At 36.3% G+C, this 24,294-nt stretch overlaps 1 protein-coding gene across 4 annotated transcripts in view; it reads right to left on the reverse strand.

The window, feature by feature from the left end:
* Positions 1-630: 630 nt before the first annotated feature.
* Positions 631-24,294, reverse strand: part of TBL1XR1 (TBL1X/Y related 1) — a 171,416-nt gene continuing 147,752 nt past the window's right edge. For 3 of the 4 annotated variants that reach the window (XM_080800552.1, XM_080800551.1, XM_080800550.1), the window contains 10 exons: positions 23,613-23,754; positions 21,019-21,082; positions 20,831-20,928; positions 19,319-19,379; positions 11,684-11,805; positions 11,472-11,546; positions 7,976-8,103; positions 7,218-7,383; positions 3,691-3,792; positions 631-2,853 (listed from right to left, as the gene is read on the reverse strand). In XM_080800552.1, the coding sequence (XP_080656678.1) occupies positions 2,827-2,853; positions 3,691-3,792; positions 7,218-7,383; positions 7,976-8,103; positions 11,472-11,546; positions 11,684-11,805; positions 19,319-19,379; positions 20,831-20,928; positions 21,019-21,082; positions 23,613-23,754 (985 nt within the window). In that variant the 3' untranslated portion in view covers positions 631-2,826. The remainder of the gene's footprint in view (positions 2,854-3,690; positions 3,793-7,217; positions 7,384-7,975; positions 8,104-11,471; positions 11,547-11,683; positions 11,806-19,318; positions 19,380-20,830; positions 20,929-21,018; positions 21,083-23,612; positions 23,755-24,294) is intronic. The other variant, XR_013966654.1, reaches the window with a different exon arrangement.

Genomic DNA, 24,294 nt, shown 5'->3' on the forward strand with positions numbered 1-24,294 from the left:
AGAATTGTGCAGGCCATGAAACTTGGTCTCTTACAATCAAGTTACTGCTCAAATTTGAGGCAATCTTACTTTTGTCTACTGGAGCAGCATCGTGGCACATCAGCAGGCAATGATGATGTTGAGAACAGCAGCAAAAACAAACGACTGTATGCTCATGAAGAACCCAAGCCTACAAAATGGATACCTTTCCAATAAGGTTTATACTTAAAAGACCCAAGATTTTAGGATAATAAAGCTCTGTATTTATAATCTTTTATATGTCCTATTGTGGCTATTATGCTTAAGTAAAACAGCTAAAGATTAAAAAAAGAAAGAAAGAAAGAAAAGGTGACAATACCATCAAAAGGTAGCTGTCTACTCTGGCAGCTATACTGCAGAACTTCTTGACTATCTTTTAATCAGCTGGGGGAAAAAAGTCAATAACTGTAGGCAAATGAATAAACTGTCCATATCAAAATACAAAAGTACTATCAATAATCACCTCTGACTTTCAGATTTAAATTCAGTGCAATTGACAGATGCATCACTAAAGGAAAATGCAGCTTAACCTACTCAAAACATTTGTGTCTATTCCTGGGAGCACATTTAAAAATTATTGCACAGATTTTTAAATTTTTATTTATTTTTTTTAAACAACAACAGAGGTCAACCACAGATGTGGACCTCTAGCAATAAAAGCAGGATTTCAAGTGCCAGATACTCAGCATATTAGGTTTCCTACATAGGTCACAGGGTAATAGTTCTAAATATCTATAATGTGATCCAAAACCCTAAAAACAGCTGGCACAAAACCATCATGAATGACTGCCTCTCTGGATGTAAATTTTAAAAAATATTATTACAGTATCATAGTCCCCACTAACAACAACTGGGGTACATATAACAATGTATTGTGAAATTAAGTGTATTTATTCTCTTTACCAATAGCAAATGCTATCCTACCTTAGTAAAACCAAGACTTGCTTCAATCAATGCTGTTTTGTAAAAACAGCTAAACAACAAATGCTGAAAATCAAAGCTGCGTTACTTGGGTTAAATCGGTTTCTATTTCAACTTAAAACATAGGTTAAAATTTTAGTAGTAAAGGCCTCAAAATAATTAGTGACAGAAATAGTGTTATAAATTTGCTAAGCTTAGTAATAAGCAACTCCTTAATTAAAATCTTTGAGATATAAATTTGACAACTATTCTCTTCAAAATGGACACTTGTGGATACTTACATTAATCATGACAAACCTGTTAGTCATACATATAAACACAGCCCCATGCTATCTATCATTTGCACATTCTGTGTATTTTAGCTTTTAGTTGCATGAACACAAGAAGAGGTTTGCTCTGATACCTTATCTTTCAGAAAATACTTGGTATTATAAACAGAATAAAAGACATGATATAGTAGTGATTACTAAGAAAAAAAAATAGCAGCTTAAATCTATCCATATTTGAAAAAAATGTAGTCACAAGTACCACGAACGCAGAATCAGAGCAGCAGGGAGCTTAGTGCAATTATACTTTTTTTTTTTTTTTAAATTCTGAATCACTGCTATTTAAAAACACCTTGAAGCAAGTCTTTTGTTTTAAAGATTGTTTTTAAACTAAGGTAGCAAACATTTTGCCATGTAATGGCAGTGTTATATGCCGTTATCTTGCTTTGTATAAAGAAAAACAACATGAGAGATTTTTAATACTGGAGTTTGGTTACATTACATATTTAAGCTTCTACATAGAATGATGGACACTTTGAGAAGCTAATCCTTATCCAGAAACATTTTAATCTCTTAAAAAACAAAGCAAAACAAACAAACAAACAAACAACAACAAAAAAAACCCCAAACCTACTTTGCTCCTTTTCACAATAGTGCACATTTTAACCATAATTTAGTTATGGCTACAAAACATCAGAAGATTTTTTTTTATGCATCTTCTCTATGGTATTAAAAAAAAATTTGTGCCCTTCTAGTCTTTAATTGGCAGAAATATGTCCCAAAAAAGAAACTATTGCATTTAAGCCACATCACCAAAAAAGAACAAAAAAAACAAAAACAAAAACAAAAACAAAAAAAAGACAAAACAAAAAAACAGAGCATAATACCCTTTTACTGATGTGTCTTACAGATTGACATGACCAAAAGTCATCTATTTTCATTCAATTTCCAATTCCCCCTTCCACAACATGCACCAATTGAATATATGCTCTGGGAGCCATAAAATGTACCAAACATCTATCTCTTCAAAAGAATGCATTAAAATATTTTTAAGAATTTTTTGTTTAAAAGGTGAAAAAAATATAAACAAGAAACTGATTCACTCCCTTACTTCATGCATCCATAAACTAAACCAAAAACAAAGTTTAAAAGCAAGAACGAACTACTGCTGCAAGTTTTTGTTAAGTCCATTTTCTCTGTACATACAAACTGCTCAACTACTGAAGGGAAAAAAGAATATAATCCATGGTGTCTTCTGATTCAAAGGGGAGAAACAAGGCTGTCATTAGTATCCAAAAACTGGTACACATATGGGCTGCTTTTATAATGCATATTTCTCTCTCTCTTCTGTTTTTCATATCCAAAACTTCTAAATGCTATTTTAGGGGCACAGCAGATTAGATTCCAGCACTTGGTGAACAGAATTCACAAGCTGTGACAAAATTCTGTCATCTTCAGGGTGCAATTTTGTTTATATACACTGTATGTATATATTTCTTTTAGATTTGGCTGTAGTGGACTGGCCATGGTTCAAGTGGGACTATAGCAGTACATGGGTCAGGGACAGTCATTTTGGCTATGTACACATTCATAGTCGGTCCATGGCTTCCAACTAGTAGCGCTATTTCCGAAGGTCTAATACACAAACCTGTAAGAAATTAAAATAATCAGAAGTGTGTTAAGAATTTCATTGTACATTTTTAGTTTAATGTTTACCTCCTAGTTCATGAAACTGGTAAAGTAACATTAATCATGGGACTGGGCACTTAACGAACAGAAATCAGACAAATCGTCTAAGAGGTGGAGGAAACAACTACGGGCTAACAAGATAGATAAAGAACCATGGCTAAAATTTTGAAGATCTACTCTCTGTTAATTAAAAAATAGAAAAAAATATGCTCAAGATAGACCATTTCCTATCTTTCGGGCCTAAGTGAAAGAGATCTCAGATTATATTAAGCTATACCCTCAGAAAACAGCTAATGGCTAATCGCCTCTTCATTTTCCCTCTGCCTTCAGAGCTTTGGAAGCCAAAACTAGTATTTCTATAAAGAGCTGGCCAACGTCATCCTGAAAGTCTTTCAGTATCACACATTCCTCAGTGCAGGACTCAACTGCCTCTACCCGCCCCTGCACCGCGCCACCAACACTCTTCCACAAGGAAGACAAGGTAGAAATAGGCATTAAAAATTCAAATCTCTCTCAGAGCGGTATTCTTCTACACTCAATTTCATCAACAAAGGTTTCCATTAAAAATAACCATCCATTTCTTGGTTATGAAGATACGCTTTTGGCAAACACAGCCTATATTTTATTCATATTATATGAGTGAAATAAACATAAAAATATACAACCTCCAGTAAAAAAGATCAGTGCCTTAAAATGTATTTTGAAAAGAAGACTTTTGTAGTCACGACCACAATAAGCCACACTTATTTACTATGCTTACAGGCCCACCCCCTTGGAAACACTTCATTATACTTACTGAACCATCTGATGCACTGGCTCCAACTTTGTCTCCTGCTGCATTCCAGCAAACTTCAAAAATTCCACCTGTTCCCCTATAGCTGTGAACTAGAGCACCTGTCTAAAAAAATGAAAAAAACATTCTTAAAAATGAGAACATATATTATTATAAATCCAAATTATTGAGGTAAAAATACTATATGGTATTATTTCAAGCAATCAGATAGAATTTAGCTTTGACTCCAAAATAAATTTAAAGTTTTGAAATACTAGAAATGTGATGATCCTTCTATAAAATGGTAACACTTGCCTGCTCTCAACAGATCTCTCACACACACACACACTCTCTCTCCCTCTCTCTCTGTTTCTCCAGTAGTGATAACCATTCTTAGCTATCTTTGGCCTCCTTGATACAGTTAACCATGGAGTAAACATTCAATGTATGACTTGTCATAAATAAACTGTTGTTGTTGAAGGGTGGTGCATAAGTTTGGCTAACATGTAGAGACACAAAATGAAGTCCGAATTTCTTTGATAAAACATCCTAAAGAGAAAGTATAATAAACTAGTAAAGACAATTCCAGGGTTAAGTCTGTTAAATTACTCTATCTATATTTACTGAGAACCCCCTAAGATAGAGGGGATTTAAAAAAAAAAACAAAAAGGAAACCAGAATTATTCAGCCACGCACTGAATAATTAAACTCAGTAAAAAAAAATATATATTCTCCTAGGAAACCAGTCATTAAACGGGGCAAAGATCAGAGACTCTGCTGTGAGAAAATGGAAAACAAAAAATATGCTTCCGGTTTTCTGTCCAGCAGAAGTATGTCTCAGCTTTATGAAAACTTAGAAAGGTAAAACTAGAGGTAGCAGATCTACCTAAAATCAACATGGCAGCAAGTCATGTACCTTGTAAATACCTCCTCAGACAGCCAATCCTAATTTAATTACTTAGCCAGAAGTCTCTTTTCCCTTGCTTTCCTCTTCTAGAAACCACAGGTGCACTACTACAGCTGATCACATCAGAAAGGTTCAACTGCTTTCTTCCCCCTACCTAAAGTTTTTTGCAATTTAAAAGATTAATGAAAGTGTGAGTCTAGTAGGTATTGAGTGTATTTCCATGGTTAATTAGGAGAAAGGAGTGGTACCAACAAAATCTAAAATCAATGTACAGGAATTAAAATCTACAGGACAGTAAGCTTTGGTGCTTAAAAAAACCAACTTTCTTTCCAAAGCACTTAGTAATTTCTAAGCTCAAAGTAGGCTATAATTGAACTAAAATATCATGGTCAACAAACTAGAGCTATAACATTAACAGAGACCAATGGATTAATACAACTGACGTGTGAAATGCTTGGGTAACATATCATATGGATGACAATCCAAATGCGGAAAGAAAAAACTAGATTTATATTTGACGAAAAGACAGTGAGTACACTAAAAATTCACTAGATATAAGTTTACTATTTTCAAACGTAAAAGTAAAATGATACTTTTTTTTTTTAAGATTTTATTTATTTATTTGACAGAGAGAGAGAGAGAGCACAAGGAGGCAGAGAGGCAGGCAGAGAGAGCGCAGGAAGCAGGCTCCCTGCTGAGCTTCTCATGAGCCTGATGCGGGGCTAGATCCCAGGACCCTGAGATCATGACCTGAGCCGAAGGCAGAGGCTTAACCCACTGAGCCACCCACGCACCCAATACTTTTTGATATACAATAGTGATATATCTAAATAGTATGGACAGTTGCTCAAATGCCCCCTAAGAGCCTACGTGTATCCTCCATTAGAATCCTATATTTCTATACCCAATTTTCATTTAAATTGATTTTTTCACAATGGAGTAAATAAGTGACTGGAAATGTATACAACCGGCAGATTATCTATAGATTATACTTAGAAAGTCTCTGCTATTCAATCATAACAAAAAGATTAAAGGGAAGTCAAGGGGAAACCTAAACCATTAAAACCAGTTAAGAGAGCTCAGACAGGCGGAGGGATTCAATCTCAATATGCCAAAATCCGTTACGTTCCAAACACAAGCAACAACCAGTAAGTAACATAAATATATTTTTAAAAAGACGTCATTTATGATTAACAATAATACCCATAAGGCACTTCAGAATAAATTAAGAAAAAAGATTTTCATAAAGAAATTATAAGACTTTAATGAAGGGAGAAAAAAGACAATGAGAAGGATCTATACACTTATCAAAACTATGCTAACAATGCAGGTATATACAAATGTCTATCAATGCAGTATAAGAGAATCTATAAAAAACCACAGTAAGGGGACGCCTGGGTGGCTCAGTTGGTTAAGCGGCTGCCTTCGGCTCAGGTCATGATCCCAGCGTCCTGGGATCGAGTCCCACATCGGGCTCCTTGCTCCGCAGGGAGCCTGCTTCTCCCTCTGCCTCTGCCTGCCTGTGCTCGCTCGCTCGCTCTCTCTCTCTCTGACAAATAAATAAATAAAATCTTAAAAAAAAAAAAAAAAACCACAGTAAGAACATGGTATATGAAAGAAGTGGCATTATGAGACAGCAAAGGGGTAAACAGTGTTTAGATAACTGGCTAGCCATTAGAAATATAAAAATTAGATCTCTACCTCAAATCATACATATAAAAATCAATACCAAGGGGATTAAAAATATAAATTAAAAAATAAAACAGTGAGAGTATAAAAGTGACAGAATCTTAATACTTTTATTCACAAAAAATGTCAGGAAGTATGAAAGAGAAGTTAATAAAAATAGTTACTCGCAGGGGATTAGGAAGAAAATGGGAGCTCTAAGACTTCCGAGTGTATACCTTTTTAGTGTTTAGGGGAGACCATCTGAATGCGTAACTTAATTAAAAATGATATTTGAAAATGATGACTTATGCACAACAGTCTGACCAAATATGATGATCAGCCACACAAAGAGAGAGAGCTCACAGTAACTGCATACAGGTGTACTACAACCACCTAAGAAGTGGTCACTGATGGGGTGAAGGAGTCAAGAGACTGCTATTAAAAAAAAACAGTACGTGGAGCATAAACACTAAAAAGGTGAGAAGATGAAATAAAGTAACTGGCTGTTTTCCCCATTTTTAGGAAAGGCTCTCTCTACACAACTGTTCCTACAAAGGTCGTATAGTTTTAAGTCTATTCCTGATAAATCACTGTTCAGCCATAAAATCTTGTCCTTTAGTACATTTTATGAACTGCTCATTTATAGCTGCTTCAAAGACAAGTTTTTTAAAAATCAAGAAACTACATCATTTATCTAAACATGTATCTTAAACTCTCATATTTCAGGTCAGCAAACTTAAAAAAAAAATAAAACAAGAACCTAAATTTATTTCTAAATTCTGGTCTACATTAGGAAAATGTAACTTCAATTGGCTTCAGTCTTTATTTGGCTGTAAATTCAAAAAAAGTATTCACTCAAAAAATAAGGACTGAGTGATGTCATAAAAGGAATGACAAAAGAGAAAAAAGAATTTATACAGGCAAGAGCTTCTTGTAACTATGAAAGCAGTTGATGATTAAAATAACTGAGACATACCTGTGTGTTCCAGATGTGCACACATTTGTCAAAAGAACCACTTGCCAGGTACCTGCCGTCAGGACTAAAAGCCACACTGTACACAGGCTCTTGGTGTTTTGTCAAAGTATGGATGCAAATTCCTCGGTCTACATCCCATAATCTAACAGTAGAATCGAAGGATGCACTGACCAAGGAGGAAACAAAATGACTTTATAAGTAATGGAATATTCCCAAGCCCCACCCCCAATCAATAATATTCAGCCATTTCTAGTAGCCAGCCACAAGTTCCTTATGAGATGCAGACTGAGCTGTTAGGAAGCAAGTGTTCCAGAAGCAAAACTATAGAGGAGACAAGGCAGCTTAAGGGCATCTCCAAGCCTCCAAACTGAAAAAACAAAATGAGCTAATTTCACTGTATTCCTTAGCTCTTTTAATTCTTCTGTATTGACTGATCCATGGTTTTGAACAATGTATTGACTAAATTTTTAATTTTATTTTAATGCTTAAGAAACTTTATTATACTATGCCTCAATTACTTGAGTTTTAATCAATATTTGATACAAGTAAATATTTGATAACTCGATATAAAAATCCATTATGCCCTGAAAAAAGAATAAAACTCCAAGTTTAAATGCTCCCATCAAAAAAAAGAAAAAAAATTTATTTTTTTTGAAGGATACACTCCCATTTCATGGAATCTTTCCTAACTCTGTCATATTTATTAGAAGCTTTTTATGTGGAAGATTCATAAAAGGAGAGTAAAACATAAATATTACCTTGCTAACATAAGGTTGGCATTTGGATTATTTGTCCCTGGCCCTGTTGGACTCCATTTGATAGTATAAATTTCTTTATTATGTGCTTGCAAATCATGGACACAATTGTCTTGTTTCATACTCCATATCTGTGCAAAAAAGAAAAATGTATGCAATTATATTTTCCCATACAAAAGATACATTTAAAATACTATTGTGCCAATCTAAAATATAAACAGTACAACCAGAATGATGATTAGAGATCACGGGACTATTTGCAAAGAAATTAAAATGTAGAACATGTTTAATATTTACCTCTTTAAAAAAATGACAAATTAGCTCTAAGTTCTTTCCAAATGTTCACTATTCTGAGGCTTCAAGATTGAATTAGCTGTAGTTCTAAGATTAGCTTTGAGAGCTTAAGATGGTACAAACTTCAACATTTATTAAGTCCCTTAGGTAATGATCCTAAAATGTTTAAGGCATCAGTTTTAACACTTTCCCTTAAATAAAAGATGTAGATTATAAATTCCTCTTAGGATTCAGGATCAGAAAGTATTTTGTAACAGAGAAGGGCAAATAGATAAGCAACTTGCAAATAATATATTCCTGTAGGACACTAAAGCACAGGCAACAAAACCAAAACCAAAACCAAAAAAGGCAAATGGACTATATAAAATTAAAAAGCTTCTGCACAGCAAAAGGACAATAAAGAGGCAACTGACAGAATGGGAGAAAACATATGCAAACCATGTATCTATAAATAAAGGGTTAATTCTGAAAATGTATAAGGAACTCCTATAACTCAACAGCAAAAACCCTAATAATCTAATTTGAAAATGGGCAAATGACTATAACAGGCCTTTCTTTCAAAAAGATATACAAATGGCCAGTAGGTATATGAAAAGATGCTCGATGTCACTAGACATGAGGGAAAGGCAAATCAAAACTACAATGAGGTATCGTTTCACATCTATTAGGATGGCCATTATAACATAAAAAAGACAATAAATGTTGAGAAGGACGTGGATAAAATTAGAGCACTTATACACTGTTGGTGGGGGTGCAAAATGATAGCTGCTATGAAAACCAGTATGGAGGATACTCAAAAAATAAAAACAGAACTACCATATTATCCAGCAATCCCACCTCTGTGTATTTATCCAAAAGAACTGAAATCAGGGTCTTAAAAATGTATTTGCACTCCCCATTCACTGCAGCATTAGTCACAAAAGTTAAGATATGGAAACAACCCAAATGTCCATCAATGGATGAGTGAATAAAGAAAATATGGTATTACATATAATGGAGTATTTATCATTCAGCCTTAAAAAAAAAAGGAATTCCTAACTATGCAACAACATGGATGAATCTTAAGGACAAATCCTGCATGGTTCCGTTTATATGAGGTAACTAGAAGAGTCAAACTCACAGAAGCCAAGGGAAGACTGGCAGCTGCCAGAGGCTGAGGGGAAGAGGTTCGGGGGACCAGCTAATCCACATGTGTAAAATTTCAGTTCTATAGTCTATAATATCATGCCCATAGATAACAATACTGTGCTGTACACTTTAAAAATCTGATAAAAAAGATGTTTTCTTACCATAATAAAAGTTTAGAAAATGACTCAACACGGAACAAACCATGAAAAATAACAAAGCAATAATTAAAGTTAAAATGATGAGAGAGAATAATTAGCCTTGCTTGAGCTGAAAACATATGTGTACAGAGGTTTAAAATTCGTATTATTACTGAGCAAAAATTAACAGAAACCGACTCTGGGGTATTTGCGGCAAAATCATTCAATAAAGACATGAGAGTAACTCTTGACAAACACAAACACACATCAAAACACAACTACCAACAACCAAAAAAAACCCCCACAAAAATTAGGTGTGTTTCACATGTCTGCCTATAATGAATCTAATAAGACATAATGAAACAAGCCCATAATGTTTTGGGATCCTACACATTTATAATTCCATGTAAATAAGCCCCCAAAATATGTTTCAAAACTTATTTCATTTGACCTTTAGACAGCATCACCTCCCTTGAAACATTCTTCTCTGAACACTCTCTTTCCATTGGTCATTCCTTCTCAGTTTCCTTTTGGAAGCTCTTTCTTCTTGAGCTGGTAACTGTTGGAAGTTTCTTAAGACTTCCTATTTCTAAGGTTCCCTTCTTTTCTTACTCTGTCCTCTCTCCCTGTACAGCTTCATCTAAGTCCGTGGCTTTGAATGACCACCCACCTGCAGAGAAGTCCCAAATGTTTATGCCAAGGGTAGAGTTCTTCTTGGAGCATCAGGCCCACCCAGCACCTCCACCTGCATTGTTCAGTTTTTGCAAGACCTTCCGACTCATGTTCCATGTGCTCAGAACTGCTCCACTACACAGTATCTTATCGACCCATCTCGCTTCTGCTTTAAAATTCTAACCTTTGATTATTGTTAGGACAAAAAGCTAACACTTTCTAGCTCAAACTTAACCTAACTGCAACTCAGTAGAGTCTCCAGCCACTGGCCTTCTTTCATTTCCACATATGTGCCATACTCTGTTCCAAAAGGTTTTCATTTTATGACTGTAATGCACGTGCATGCAAAGAAAACTCAGGAACAATAAGGAAAGTCTTTTTACTAGCAGTGCTTGCAAGGGAGCCCAGGCTTGAGAAAACTATGTAACTAAAAACACAGCAGGTATTTAAGGAAAAAACTCCACCAGGTTACCAAGGTTTTATTTCTGTTCATAGGAGGAAAAGCGGTTTTCCCTCATGATTCCTCCATCTGTAAGGGTTACCACATCTGCAGCCGCTGGCATTGCAGAGTCAAGAATAAAATTATTTTCAGGAGAGTTACTATGTTGCAGGAAAGGGCTCAAAGCGTCATTAATATTGGAGATTAGCATTAGGTTGTTCTTTATCTCAAAAATGCTTTTTTTTTCCTCTAAATGTGATGTGCACAGGTGCAAGGTGTTAGCTTTGCTTTTAGTCACACTGACAAGAAAAACATAAATCCATGCTGAGTTGCTGCTGTTGGCATGCCAACAAGGCTCACTCACCAACTAAGCAATTCTCTGCTACAGATCAGCTTCTAGCAAGGATGATATACATTCACACCACAAAATCAAATTTACACAATTCACAGAATTTCAGCAAAATCCACAAATGTTATAAAGACCTGTTACTTATTAGTCAAATTTTTACATGTGCAAATAAACTTTAATTGCACCAGTATATGATCTTCTAGAAGACAACTTAAGACAGCAGGTTTCCTAGCACCACAATTCCTATCAAACAGTCTTATTTTTAAATAGCATTTATTTGTGATGTTTAAACATTTGAAATACTTCACAAAATAAAATATAAAAAACAATGATTAACTATTAAAAAGTATTAAAAAGTAAATCCTGACCCCCAGGGTTTAAGTGTTCGATGAACTCTAAGACAGACATTCTAAACAATCTAAAAATGGCCAGAGCAGCCATGCTTCGTGACACTGCATGTCTCCCCACTATTCGAATTACCTTCAAAGTCATGTCATCAGAACAGGAGGCCAGAAGATTGCCAGTTGGGTCCCATTTGATAGCATTTACTTCATTCTAAAAATAACAGGAAATATTCACATTTTCATTTTTATACCTGATTGCTCTTTGGATATTAAACATACACACTTCAAAACCACTCTGTAATATTACTTATTCATCATCATCACTTTGGAGGGGGGGAGGCTACTCACCGTGTGTCCCTGGAATGTTTTAATAGGTCTGTCTTGTCCTAATTTACAGACATGAATGCACATATCTGTACTACAAGAAGCAAAGGTATTGTTGCTCTGCCAATCAACATCCAGTGCTGGTGCTGAAAAGGAAAAAGGGCCAGGTCTGTGTTCATTCCACATGTACTGAAATCTAGGAGCTTTAGTTTTGAACCATGCTTGGACATTAAGTATGCTAATAGGAACTTAAGCATTTTAGTTTATAATTTCTAACTCAGTAATAAATTTTTTAAAATGAAGATATCTAAATACCACAAATACTAAATTTCAGTTCAGTTGTCTCTGTGTGAGACACAGCCTAACAGAAAGTAACACAGGAGATTAGGGTTCCTGAGAGCTTGCTCTGTAAGTTACTAGCACTGCATTCTTGGTATTGCATTTGTAAACCTTTAAAAGTGGTGTTATACTTCCTTTTATTTCTAAAATTCTCTTGAGTGTTCAATGGACAAGGGGGCTTGGTTCTGCCACCCCTAACCATGGGGCCCCAAGCAAGTCATTTAACTTCTCAGGCTATTTTCCTCATCTAAAAAAGGGGATAAAACTCTTAAGTTTAATACACAGGGATACTGTGAAGATCAAGTGAGATGATGTGTGTGAAACAGACTTGACTTTGTAAATTACAAGTTAGACAAATGTTATGCTGAATAATTTCCAATCCACCCAACTTGATAATATTGTATATGATCGCAAATACATTTTCTTCTAAGTGATTCTTGTCAAATACCTCTTAAAACCTATGTCATTGAATTAAAAAAGACACTCAAAAGCTGGCTGGCTATTAATAGTTATTTTAGCTCTGATATGATTGGAGATTCTTTCTTTTCATTTCCCCCTGCTGCAAGGTGCAAAAATTCTCTGTAATTAGTAATGCAGATTAACGTAATGACAGCAAGTAACAGGGTTAAGCAATAGGAGCACACACAAAAAAAACGAGGGATTTAGAGTAGTGTGGACACTATGGTCCATTATCCAAGAGAAGTTTTTACATTTCATTTGGCTGGGGGTGAGGATCAAAAGATGACACATGATCAAAAGAAGACCTATGAATGTGAACCTCATATAAAACTCAGATTTTAGTGTCCTTATAATAAAGTTTTATTAAAACCTAGACAAGTTCGTTTGGTTACATATTATCATGGCTGCCTTGCACTACAAGGGCAGACCACACTGGCTTCTACAGCTTATAAAGCCTAAAAATGTTATGTTCTGCCCTTTACAGAACAAGTTTACCATTCAGAGCAAACACAGACAAGGAGAAAAACAGGAAGTTATAGTGAAGCTCTGTATTCCCATTAAAGATACAAAGCATTTAATAAAGTAGGTCAGAACTTGTGTCTATGGTAAAGAGAAAAGAAACACACGTCCTCATTGTTATATATCTACGCATAATAGTAACTGCTGTTTTTACTTTGAGCATATTACAAATAGGTATTCTGAGCACCATTAGACTAATAAGCCAAGCAAGCAGAGTGAAGAGCAGGTTGTGTTCTACTACCATCTAAGGCAATATGACTTCAGAGGTGTCTGTGCTCTCCCCCCTTTGCAGACCCAGTCTACCTGTGCTGTGTCTGAGTCCCAGTTTCTGAGTGTTTTGGTGCTAAGGGCTCCCATGGAAAACTTCTTCAGAACTGCCTTGTTCTGCTTCCAACAGTCCCCTCCCACCCCGCCCCCAAACGATGGCTAGTACCCAATGTCTGGTGGTATGTAGTTGGGTTTGGGAGGGAAAAGGGGGAGACTCAAAAATCTAGCATGTGGTTCAAGATGAGAAAAACTTCAAGGTGTACTAAACACTCCAAAGCCCTGCCTGGATCAGGCTGAACGGGGCCCTCTTCCCCATCCTGATCCCTACAATTCCTCCTTTGTTTCTCCTGAGAGTGCTTCCTTAATAAATCATGTCACTCAAATGCTCGGCTCAAGGTCTGCTTATGGGAGAATCCAACTTAAACCAGCCAGTAAACAGAAATGCAGGCCAAATTTGATGAGCACTATGTATGATCCGTACTGCTGTCTGCACACATCGCATCATCTCAGACGCATGTTCGTGACTGTCCTGTTCACGGTCTGCTTGCTCTCAGGGCCATTCTTTACCACATTCTGCTCTGCTGTGCTCTACACACAGTGGGTGGACTCTTGCAAATTACATATCCCAGGCTCTTGTGCCTACTGGTTTTCAGATGGATCCATACAGTGGGAGACACTGTCAAGAGCCCAAGGTCAAGAGAAACAGAGAAGACAGACAATTTTGCTCTCCTCTCTCTTTCAAGGCTGGGTGCCTGGCAACGGCTACTCCAAATGCCTATTCTTGCCAGGCAGTCTTGTTTCTCCAGTTCTAATTCCCACTGGGTAGTTGGATCCTGCCTTCTCTATAGTCTTAGGTTTTCTGCAGTTGTTACACTCTGGGTTACCTCATAGTCCTCTGGTTTTCACTCTTCTAACACCTCTGCAACTATTTCCTTGTACTAAATTACCCTTCTTGGATTAGATTCTGTTTTCGTGACTGGAATCTGACTCAATGACTCAATACCTACTATATTTTCATTTTGACATTAAATACTGTTACATAAGATATCATTTCAAAAATAATTTCAACAAAATGTTTCTTTGATAAATAATTGGTTCTAGTCTTAAGTGGTGGTGGGGGAAGCCTGAAAAATCTAATAAAGTTAGAAAACAAAAGTATAATAAAATGCTATGAAGAATGCCAAGAATCTGTCACAATGTATCAGGATGTTAATTTGATGCAGAACTGTCTGCAAAAATATGAGATGGGAGGCTGAGAAAGCGGCACTTAAACAAATACGCCATTAGGTTCCGAACCAAACAAAAACTGTATGACCATGTAGAGCTAACTGGGGGAAGTTGGGGAATGCTGCAACATGAGTTGTAGGATTTATGCTTTGTGATACACCTGGCTCATAAAATACAGTGGTTACAAAACTGGTGCAATCTAAGAACACCTACCTCCTTTTTGTTTACTCCTAAAATAAAAGGAGTCTAGATGATGCAAATTCTTTAGAAAAGGAATACATCTCTATGGGGTGCCTGGTTGGCTCAGAACAAGACTCTTTATCTTGCAGTTCTGGGTTCAAGCCCCAGGATGGATGCAGAGATTACTTAATAAACTTTAAAAAAAAAATGCATCTCACAACAAAATGCATTTTTATGTAAGTGATATGTAAGAGGTGTGTTCGCTATTACTGATCTCATTTTATACATGATAAGAGAGACTAGGAAAAGTTAATTTGCCTAGGGCTACACATTCTTATAAAATCTTGGCGCTAAGATCAAAATTTTTGTGTCCTGCAATTTTTGATATATTTCTGTTACCTCCTCCATCCTTCATAGTTTAAAAAGGTAACAAGTGAACCAACCCTATGTAGTAAGGAGAGAAAGACATTTATTACTCATCGGCATGAAACAGCTTTATTAAAATATAAATATATTATAAATATAAAATTTATCCATTTAAAGTGTACAATTCAATGGGCTTGGGCATATTTTATTATAAATTTTTAAATACTGTGGTCATATATAACCTAAAATGTCATTTTGTTAAGTGTATGATCAGTGGTATTATGCTCACAAGGTTGTGCAACCATCACTATTTTCCCACTTGTTCATCACCCCAAGCAGAAACTCTGTAGCCATTAAGCAATAATGCCCCATTTCCCCCTCCCCCCACTCCTGAAAACCTCTAATCTTTGCTTTGTCTCTATGAATGTGTCTGTTCTAGATAGTTAGTAAGTAAAATCGTACTATTCGTCTCTTTGTGTCTGCTTTACTTCACTTAGCATAATGTGTATAAAGGACATTTGCACAGACATTTCACTTAGCATAATGTGTATAATGTGTATAAATGTTGCAGCATATGTCAGAATTTCATTCCTCTTCATGGCTGAATAATAATCCATTGTACGTGTAGACTCCATTTGGTTTATCCATCTGTCTGCTGATGGACACTCGGCTATTTCCCCCTTCTGGCTACTGTGAATAATGCTCCTATGAACAATGACAAAGAATCTGTTCAAGTCCCTGGTTTCAAGTCTTTTGGATATATACCTAGGTGTAGAATTGCTGGATGATGATATGGTAATTCTATGTTTAGCTTTTTGAGGAACTATCCTGTTTCCCACAGTGAGTGAGTGCACCAGTACAAACCTACTAGCGAAGTACAAGGGGCCTAATTTCTCCAAATTCTCATGAACATTATTACTTCTTCTAGGCATACTAATGGGTATGAAATGGCCACTTATTGTAACTCAGCTGTAATCACGATTTATGCTTTATGCAAGAGTGTATATGGGAGACAATGTAGCACAATAATTAAAATATGGTAATTTAAAAAGCATGATAGACTTCCATTTCTGGTCAAGATGGAGTAATAGGAACCAAATTTACCTCCTGCCCAAAACAACCAGAAAACTTACAAAATATATGAGAAACAATTCAAGACAGTAGACACCAGGGAATAAAAGACAGAGGTTCCTGAGAAAATGGGAACCAACCATCAGTGTGCCCCTTCTAACTACCCAAACTTACTATCTGGGGGGAAAAAGTCCAGGTCTTGGCATAGGGAAGAGGAATCTCTCTAGGCAGAGATCAATGAATTTCCTGAAGAGACAAAGCTGAGAATCTACAGAGACCTAGGCAGCTGGAATTATTAGGACACATTACTGGAAAAGACAGTGTTACACAGAGATGTCAGTTAGTAGTAATCAGAAGTAAATTTATAGCACTAAATATCCATATTATAGAAAAGCAGAAAGGTCTAAATCAGTGACCTCAACTTCCATATCAAGCAAATAGAAAAAAAAAGAGCAAATTAGATTGACACTGAAAGCATGATACATAAAAGAACAAAAAAATAATTTACAGAACTCATCAACAGTAATAACTCCTGATCTTTGAGGGAAACTGTTGCTTTTTCTTTTCTTTGAAATAGAGTTGACACAGAGGGATGCTGTTAAAACAATGTAAAGGTGAGCCAGAGACTGTAAGACAGCATTTGTAAATACCTGATAAACTTGTATCCAGAATACAAGAAGAACTCCCTACACTCAACAAAAGAAAACAATAAATTAAAGATCCAAAGATCTGATCAGATACTTCACCAAGTAAGATCTATATACGGTAAATAGCACATGACAGGATGCTCAACATTGTTGGTCACTAGGAAATGCAAATTAAACCACAATGGGATACCAATACCCACTTATTAGAGTGGCTCCAATTAACGACACTGACCGCTTACCAAGTGCTGGCAAGGATATGGAGGGACTAGAATATCCATTGCTGGTGAAAATGTAGGCTTTGGAAAAACAGTTCAGCAGTTTATTCAACATTTATTTCCCATATAATGTAGGTATTCTATTCTTAGGCATTTGCAGAGGACAAATGAAAGCACAAGTCTACACGAAGACTTGTACATGAACATTGACAGCAGTTTTATTTATAATAGCCCCCACAAAGTGGAAACAACCCAAATTTGCTTCAACAGGTGAATGGATAAACAAACTGGCATATCCACACGACTAAATACTATTTATCAATTAAAGCGAATGCAAAACAATTTTTCAGAGTGAAAGAAGCCAGACCAAAAAAAGGATGATTCCACTCACATGATGTAAACTAATCCCTGGTGTGGAAAGACCATGGGTAGTTGTCTAGGGAAGAAGGGGAGAGATCACGAAGGGGCAGGAGGAAACTTTTGAAGCTAACAGGTGTATTCATCGTCTGAAGTGTGGTGACAGTTCCCATGGTATATACACGTCAAAATGTATCAACTTGTACAATTTAAGTATGTATAGCCCATTTTATGACAATTATACCTCAATAAAGCTGTTTAAAAAAAACAAAAAGCATGGCAAGAAAGAATACCCTGGGTAAAAAGCTTATTTACTTATAAAATGACTTCAATACCACTGACCTCATCAAGTTGCAGTCAGGACTAAATGGGATCCTGTATACAGACAGCACCATCTCTAACACAAAGGTGTTTTACATTATACAGTCGCTAGTAACAGTACCAAACGCTTAATTTATTTCAAATTTGCATTACTCCTAGCAGTTAGGAGAAATTTTTGGATAGAAGAGCCAATGGCCTAAGAGGACTAGAAACAAAGGTGGAAGTAAAACAGGTAAACAAAAACTGATGTGTAAACACCTATTATTGTGATAAGCTTTAATGAAGCTGAACTGTTTAACATGATGGTTGCACACTTATGTTACCCAAACACTGCACAGTGGTCACTTCGTACCTTATTTGGCTTGTCTAGTCACACTATACAGAAAAAAGACAAAAAGCCAGAATGTCAGAAGCTGTCTCAGTTTTAAAGGTGATGCTGTGCCACTGGCTATGTGCGAAAAGAATGTTACCAATAATGTGAAAATAACCAGTTAAATTTCATCAGCCTTGTTATCAAAACTCTTTCCAACTATAACAAAATCTTTAAAGTAGCAGTGAACTCAGGCAGTCCTACTGCTCTCACTTAGCTGACTCCTGAGTGGCCCAGGGGTTCAGGCCCTTCCACATGTAGCCAAAATTCCGCAGTGATTGTTTATTTCCCCAAAACGTAACTTCTAATAGCTTATTGTTGACTAGAAGCCTTACCATGAACAGAAACAGTCAATTAACACATATTTTGTATGTTATATGAATTTTATACTGTACTCATATAATAAAGCTATAGAAAATAATAATAAAGAAAATAAACTTACAGTATTACAGTTGTATTTATTGGAAAAAATTAAGCCACATATTTAAGTGGACCTGCACAGTTCTAACCTGTGTTGTTCAAGGGTCAACTGTAGTTATTAGGCATCTTGTTCTAGTTTAATAATGATCATCAGGAAAACTCCCTGAGAACAGCATGAAGAGAGAGCAGGTACTAAAATCCAGCTGTCCCTACTCATCAGGTTGTATACCCTGGCGCATGCATGGTTCTATACCAAGGAGCACACTATTGGGAGGTGGGCTGAATTTTTGTATTTAAGTATCAAATTATCTTTTAAAAGGGAAACCCATTTAAGGCACCAAAGTTCCAACAATGCTGGGCAAGCCTATTTTTTAATTTCAGGTACATAGAAGGACTGACTTAGAAACATGAGTCCAAAATGAGAACCACCACCACCTAAATTCGTATGAGTTTATAAAGTTTATATAGTATTTCCATATATACATTATTTAGTTTTATCTTCATGACAAATAGGCATAATTATTATCCCTTATTTATAGATAGAGAAAATGAGGCTCAGAGAGGTTAAATGACTTGCTCCGTCTATAAGGTTGTTAAGTGGGATGGAATTGCTATTCAAACTGAAACCACCTGATTCAGAGATCTATGTTCTTACCATTAGATAATACCAACCTAATTGCACTAGGCTGCAAATGATTTTTTAATGGTATACTTCACAGAAAACGTTTGATGAGCCCCTGACAATTAACAATCTGAAAGTCATGGAACATCAACTCCTCAAAGGACTAGTCACAAGATTGATATTTGATATTTCAAGATTTTATATGAATTGTAGCTTTTATAAGTTTAATTAGAAAAACAGAAGAAAGCCCCAGTTCTCATGTAAATTGTGAAGATTTACCTGAATGAAAGGGAAACTGTTGCTTGGCTTCACCAGTATGTGCATCCCAAATAATTGTAGTCTGATTGAAAAGAAAAGAAAAATATATTAAGAAGTTAAAAGAAGCTCATCATAGGTGAATAAATTAGATGCCTAACTATGCTAAAGCAACAGGAAATGTCAGGATGAATTTAACTTTAAACATTTACTCTATCCCCAATAGTATAACGAGGGTATACTCCATTCTTGGGAAAATGACTATTAAGTAGTTGCTTTTTTCTCCCTGGTGATTTTTCATCAGTCAACTTCCTTCAAGGAACTATTATTAGTTGTCTACGAAACACCAGACATAATACACTGTTTAAGAAACTCAACTGCAGAGGTGCCTGGGTGGCTCAGTGGGTTAAGCTTCTGCCTTTGGCTCGGGTCATGATCTCAGGGTCCTGGGATCCAGCCCAGAATTGGGCTCTCTGCTCAGCGGGGAGCCTGCTTCCCCCTCCCTCTCTGCCTGCCTCTGCCTACTTGTGATCTCTCTCTGTCAAATAAATAAATAAAATCTTGGAGAGGGAAAAAAAAAAGAGAGAGAAAAAGAAACTCAACTGCAATAATGTATTTAATGCAATTTTTTAAAAGCTTTTTAGCTATTAGGAGGCAAATTCTTGGATAATAAAGTCATCAACCAATTTTCAATACTAAGATTTTTAAAGCTCACATTTTCATATATGGGCAGCTTGAATTTCGACAATATTTAAAACAATGTCTTGTACATTATATCCAAGTATGACCCATAAATCTGCATGGATATATTCACAATTGCTTTGAACACCCTCCCACCAGCAGTTCTGTGCTTTTCGGGATGTGAAGTACTACACAGTGACAGTGGTTGTTAGTAGGACTTCTCCCTCTTATTCCTGGCCTCCTTTATTTTTCTTCCTTTTTCTTCCTCTCTGATTTCATTTTTGACAACTCACTCAGTTAACAAGCACACAAGCATACACTTCCCTGGATTAAAACTATCTTATACCTGTATTCATTTTGGGAGGTAAGGCAGAGGGGATGACCTAAGAAAACGAAAAAGCAAGAAGGCCTTATTTTCAACCTACCCCTATTTTCAGGTCTAGTTAGGTAGAAAAAGCTGCAATGACCCTGCATTTTTCACATGTTCAATTAAGCAGCAGGAGTTCGGCTAACTGACCAGCTCTAAGATTTCTCAAGGAATCACTCCAGAGCCATTTTCATGGCTGAGATAAACTAGAAACTAGGGAAAGGAAGCAGAATATGGGAGGTATGACATCCATTATTTGAGCAAAGATGAGTGGTCACAAAGATAAAAGATAAATGGCATTGTGATGAGTAAACAAAAGAAGAAGCTGACAGAAAATCTAAGAGTATTTCTATTATCATCATGAATTCATACCTGAATTTCCCATATACGAATGTTTTCTTGCTTACATGAGCCGCAGAAGAAAACATTACTTTCAGTTATACTCTAACGCACTAACCTTTATAAAACTTAGTTTAACGTTCTTTTACCTTGTCTACTCCAGCACTTAGGATGAAATTTCCTTTCTTATTCCACTTCAATGCGAATATAGGGCCTTTATGCTGCCCCAAGGTGCTAGCAAGGTTACCTAATATTCAAAAAGAAAAACATTAAAAATTCTTCAAGTTTTATAACTTAGATCAACAAAAACATATAAAGAGAAAAATGCTTTACTTACCATCTTTAGTCCATATTCTGGCAAATCCATCATATGAACCAGTTGCTAGAAGTGTACCTTCACTCTGTCAGAGAAATACACTTCCTTCAATTATATAATCCAGAAAGGGCATTTCATTGTTATTTGACTATTTCATGTTTAAACCCTAGGAAGAGTAGATCTTGACATTCTCTGCTTCAAAATTTGGGAATGGTACCAAAGACCTGCAAAACACCCTTTCCTGCTATGAAGCTAAAATTTAATCAGCATCTAGTCAGTGTGGGAGCCTTATATCCAAGTCTCAGAAATGGCAGGAACTACTTTGGAGCAGGACCACCACCACCCTTACACACATGCAAAGGTCTACGGTATTCTCACAGATGCACGTGACTCAAGATGGGAGTAGGGGGGTCGACTAGGAAGGACACCCAAATCATAATCTTACAATGACTGAAAAGAATAAAAAGCAAAACTTAAAACATTTTGTTATGATTGGACAATTTTATATGTTCCTCCCTTTAAATCTTTTACTGTCTCAATGAAGCTTGTGTGTGAGCCAAATAATATTGCTGTTTCAGATGGTCAGATATTTAAATATCATTGAATGTTTCTTTCCTTGGTTAATTCTTTCTCAATATGAAATCCTTACCAATTAAGAAAAAAAAAAAAAAAAGGCCAGAAAAGAGTGTAGGCTGACTTTATAGTTAATGAAGTGAGTACAATTGCCTGGAACTACTTTACTGCTAGGAGAAATCCATACCAATTTCTCTAATCTTATATTCCCTTACCGTGCCTGGCCTGGATGAATGGTACAACAGAAGGACAGATCTATGGAAGTACAAGTTACAGAGTGCGTTAAAGAGACTATTGCTGGGATTAGTAAACACTACTGAAGAAACAGAAAGAAATCCCGCCTTAGTGCTTTTTGTGATGCTTTTTGGAAAGGGAATTGAAAACAAGACTGCCCCCCTTTCAGACCTCTCAAGCCATTTAGCTGTGCAGGTAAATGAAAAACAGATGCTGATACAAGGGTATTATAGACTCAGTCCTGACAGAATCTGGTTCTATCTCAGAAAGGAGCCACGCTGAAACCAACAACAAAAGCTAATTTGAGACTCGGCACAATGGGAAGATTCCTTTAAACTGGATCCCGAATGTCTTACTTCATGGACTACCACAGTAGGAAAAGAATACTTTAAGGATCAGATATCTCATAGGCTCTTGCTTTGGTCATGGAAAAGAATCATTAACCAAGGATAATGTTTTCCCCGTTTAGTGGAAGATTCAAGTTCATAGTGAATAATGTATGTTTGAAAGTCCACACTTCTAAAAACTGTAACTTGCAGTTGAGAATCACCAAGCTCAACAAATAAACATTTGTTAAAACATCCTTTTCAGTGTAACCTGTAAATCTCATTAAGTTAACATATGGTCTCTCAACCAAACAGCATATCAAGGTGATAAGGCCTTTGACTTAAGATATAATAAGGTCCCATTAAGAAGATAATTCTTAGTCCTGACCCTACAACCAAACAATAAGTATTGTGGGTGTGCTAAACCTCTTTCTCATTTTTGTAATTGTTATCTTCATTGGAGTGAAAAGAGTGAATACACCGCTGGAAATTCTGTGAGGGGAACACTAAAAACAAAAACAAAAACCCTACCTATTTGTTTTAGAAGAAATTTCATAGACACTGAGAAATTTAGCTAGAGATACCATTTTTAAAGACAGATCTCATTCACTGGAAAGAGACTTGGAAGATCCTTTGGAAAGCTGCAGAGAAGTTATTGAACAGAGAGAGGCCAGAGGAGGAAAGAGTGTTCACTTGCTGAGAAATGAATGGTGAACCCCATGAAATGCTTGGGAACACTGAAATCGTCTAAGACGCTTCTTACACTTCACAAAGAGCAGGTAAAAAATGGATGCAAAGTCACAAGGAAGGAAAAAGGCAACATGGAATAAAGGAAAAGATATGAGACCTTTAAAAATGCTAATTTTCCACAAATTAATCATGGGAATGGAAACAAACTAAGCTGCTTATCACGCACTTGAAACTGAAAAGTTGAAGCTTTATAAAGAACGAGGAGCTCAAACCTGGTAAGTCAGAGCAGTTATCTCTGGAAGATGTGGAACGACAAAGAGAATGAGAGAAGTGTGAGACTCCTATGGCTAGAACAGAGCTTGGAAGTAACCTAAACTAATGGTCCCTAAAAGGCAGTCAGCAGTGAAGTTCTCCTCAGTTCATACAAGATAAGAAAAACAAGAACATGCTTTTATTATGGAGATTTCTCCTACCCACCCCAGCAAAGGACTTAGTATGTGCCTTTCATCTATTGCCTCATTTATGCAGGTACCATTATAACACTTGTACTTTACATTGGAGAAGACAGAGCAGAGAGTGGGCAACCACCAGATGGACAAAGGTTCAACTGCTGGAAGGCCAGTCTTTGTTTTTAACACCACATGTGAGAATGGCCAGTCCTAGTTCATTGTTCTTATTAGTGAAACTCAAAAGCAGCTCAACAAATGGACAAAACCTGCTATCAGTCTGAGGTTCAGAGAAGTGACGTAGATTAGGAACTACATTCACCATGGATAATACAGTGATACTCACATTCCAATCTAGGGATGTCACATCCTTGTTGCTTGGTACATCTTGCCCTCCTTCTCGTATACAATGTCTAAGTACTAACTGTGTGGAGCCACTAGTGCTATTTTCACTAAGATTCCATATTCTTGCTGTTGAGTCTCCAGACCTATAAAGTATGCACATATTTTAAATCCTCATGATATTCTCAAGTATTCCAGAATCAAAGTGACATATTTACATACTATTATTAATAAGGCAAATAAAAACTAGACTCTCAGGGATCTCCATTTCCAGTATTTTCCTTAGTCTCCATTATGGGGGCCCTAGGCGCTTCTGAAGAAGTAAGTTTACTTAAACCTTCTAAGATTATGGGGGTACCTGGATGGCGCAGTTAAGCAACCGACTCTTGGTTTTGGCTCAGGTCACCATCTCATGGGTCATGAGATCAAGCCCTGTGTCGGATCTATGCTCAGCACTGCGTCTGTGTGAGATTTTCCCCACTCTCTCTGCCCCTCCCCCTCCCACTTGTGCTTGCTCTGTCTCTAAAATAAATAAATCTTAAAAAAATAACTTCAAAGATTGTGTTATGAAGAATAAAGATCTACAGAGTTTGAAAAAGGACCACAAAGCAGCAAAAACCTGAAAATGTAAGTAATGCTTTCATAAAATGTGTAATAGTTCAGTATGATATTTTTATAAAAAATAC

The sequence above is a fragment of the Martes martes genome (assembly GCF_963455335.1).
Source record: "Martes martes genome assembly, chromosome: 1".
NCBI lineage: Eukaryota > Metazoa > Chordata > Mammalia > Carnivora > Mustelidae > Martes > Martes martes.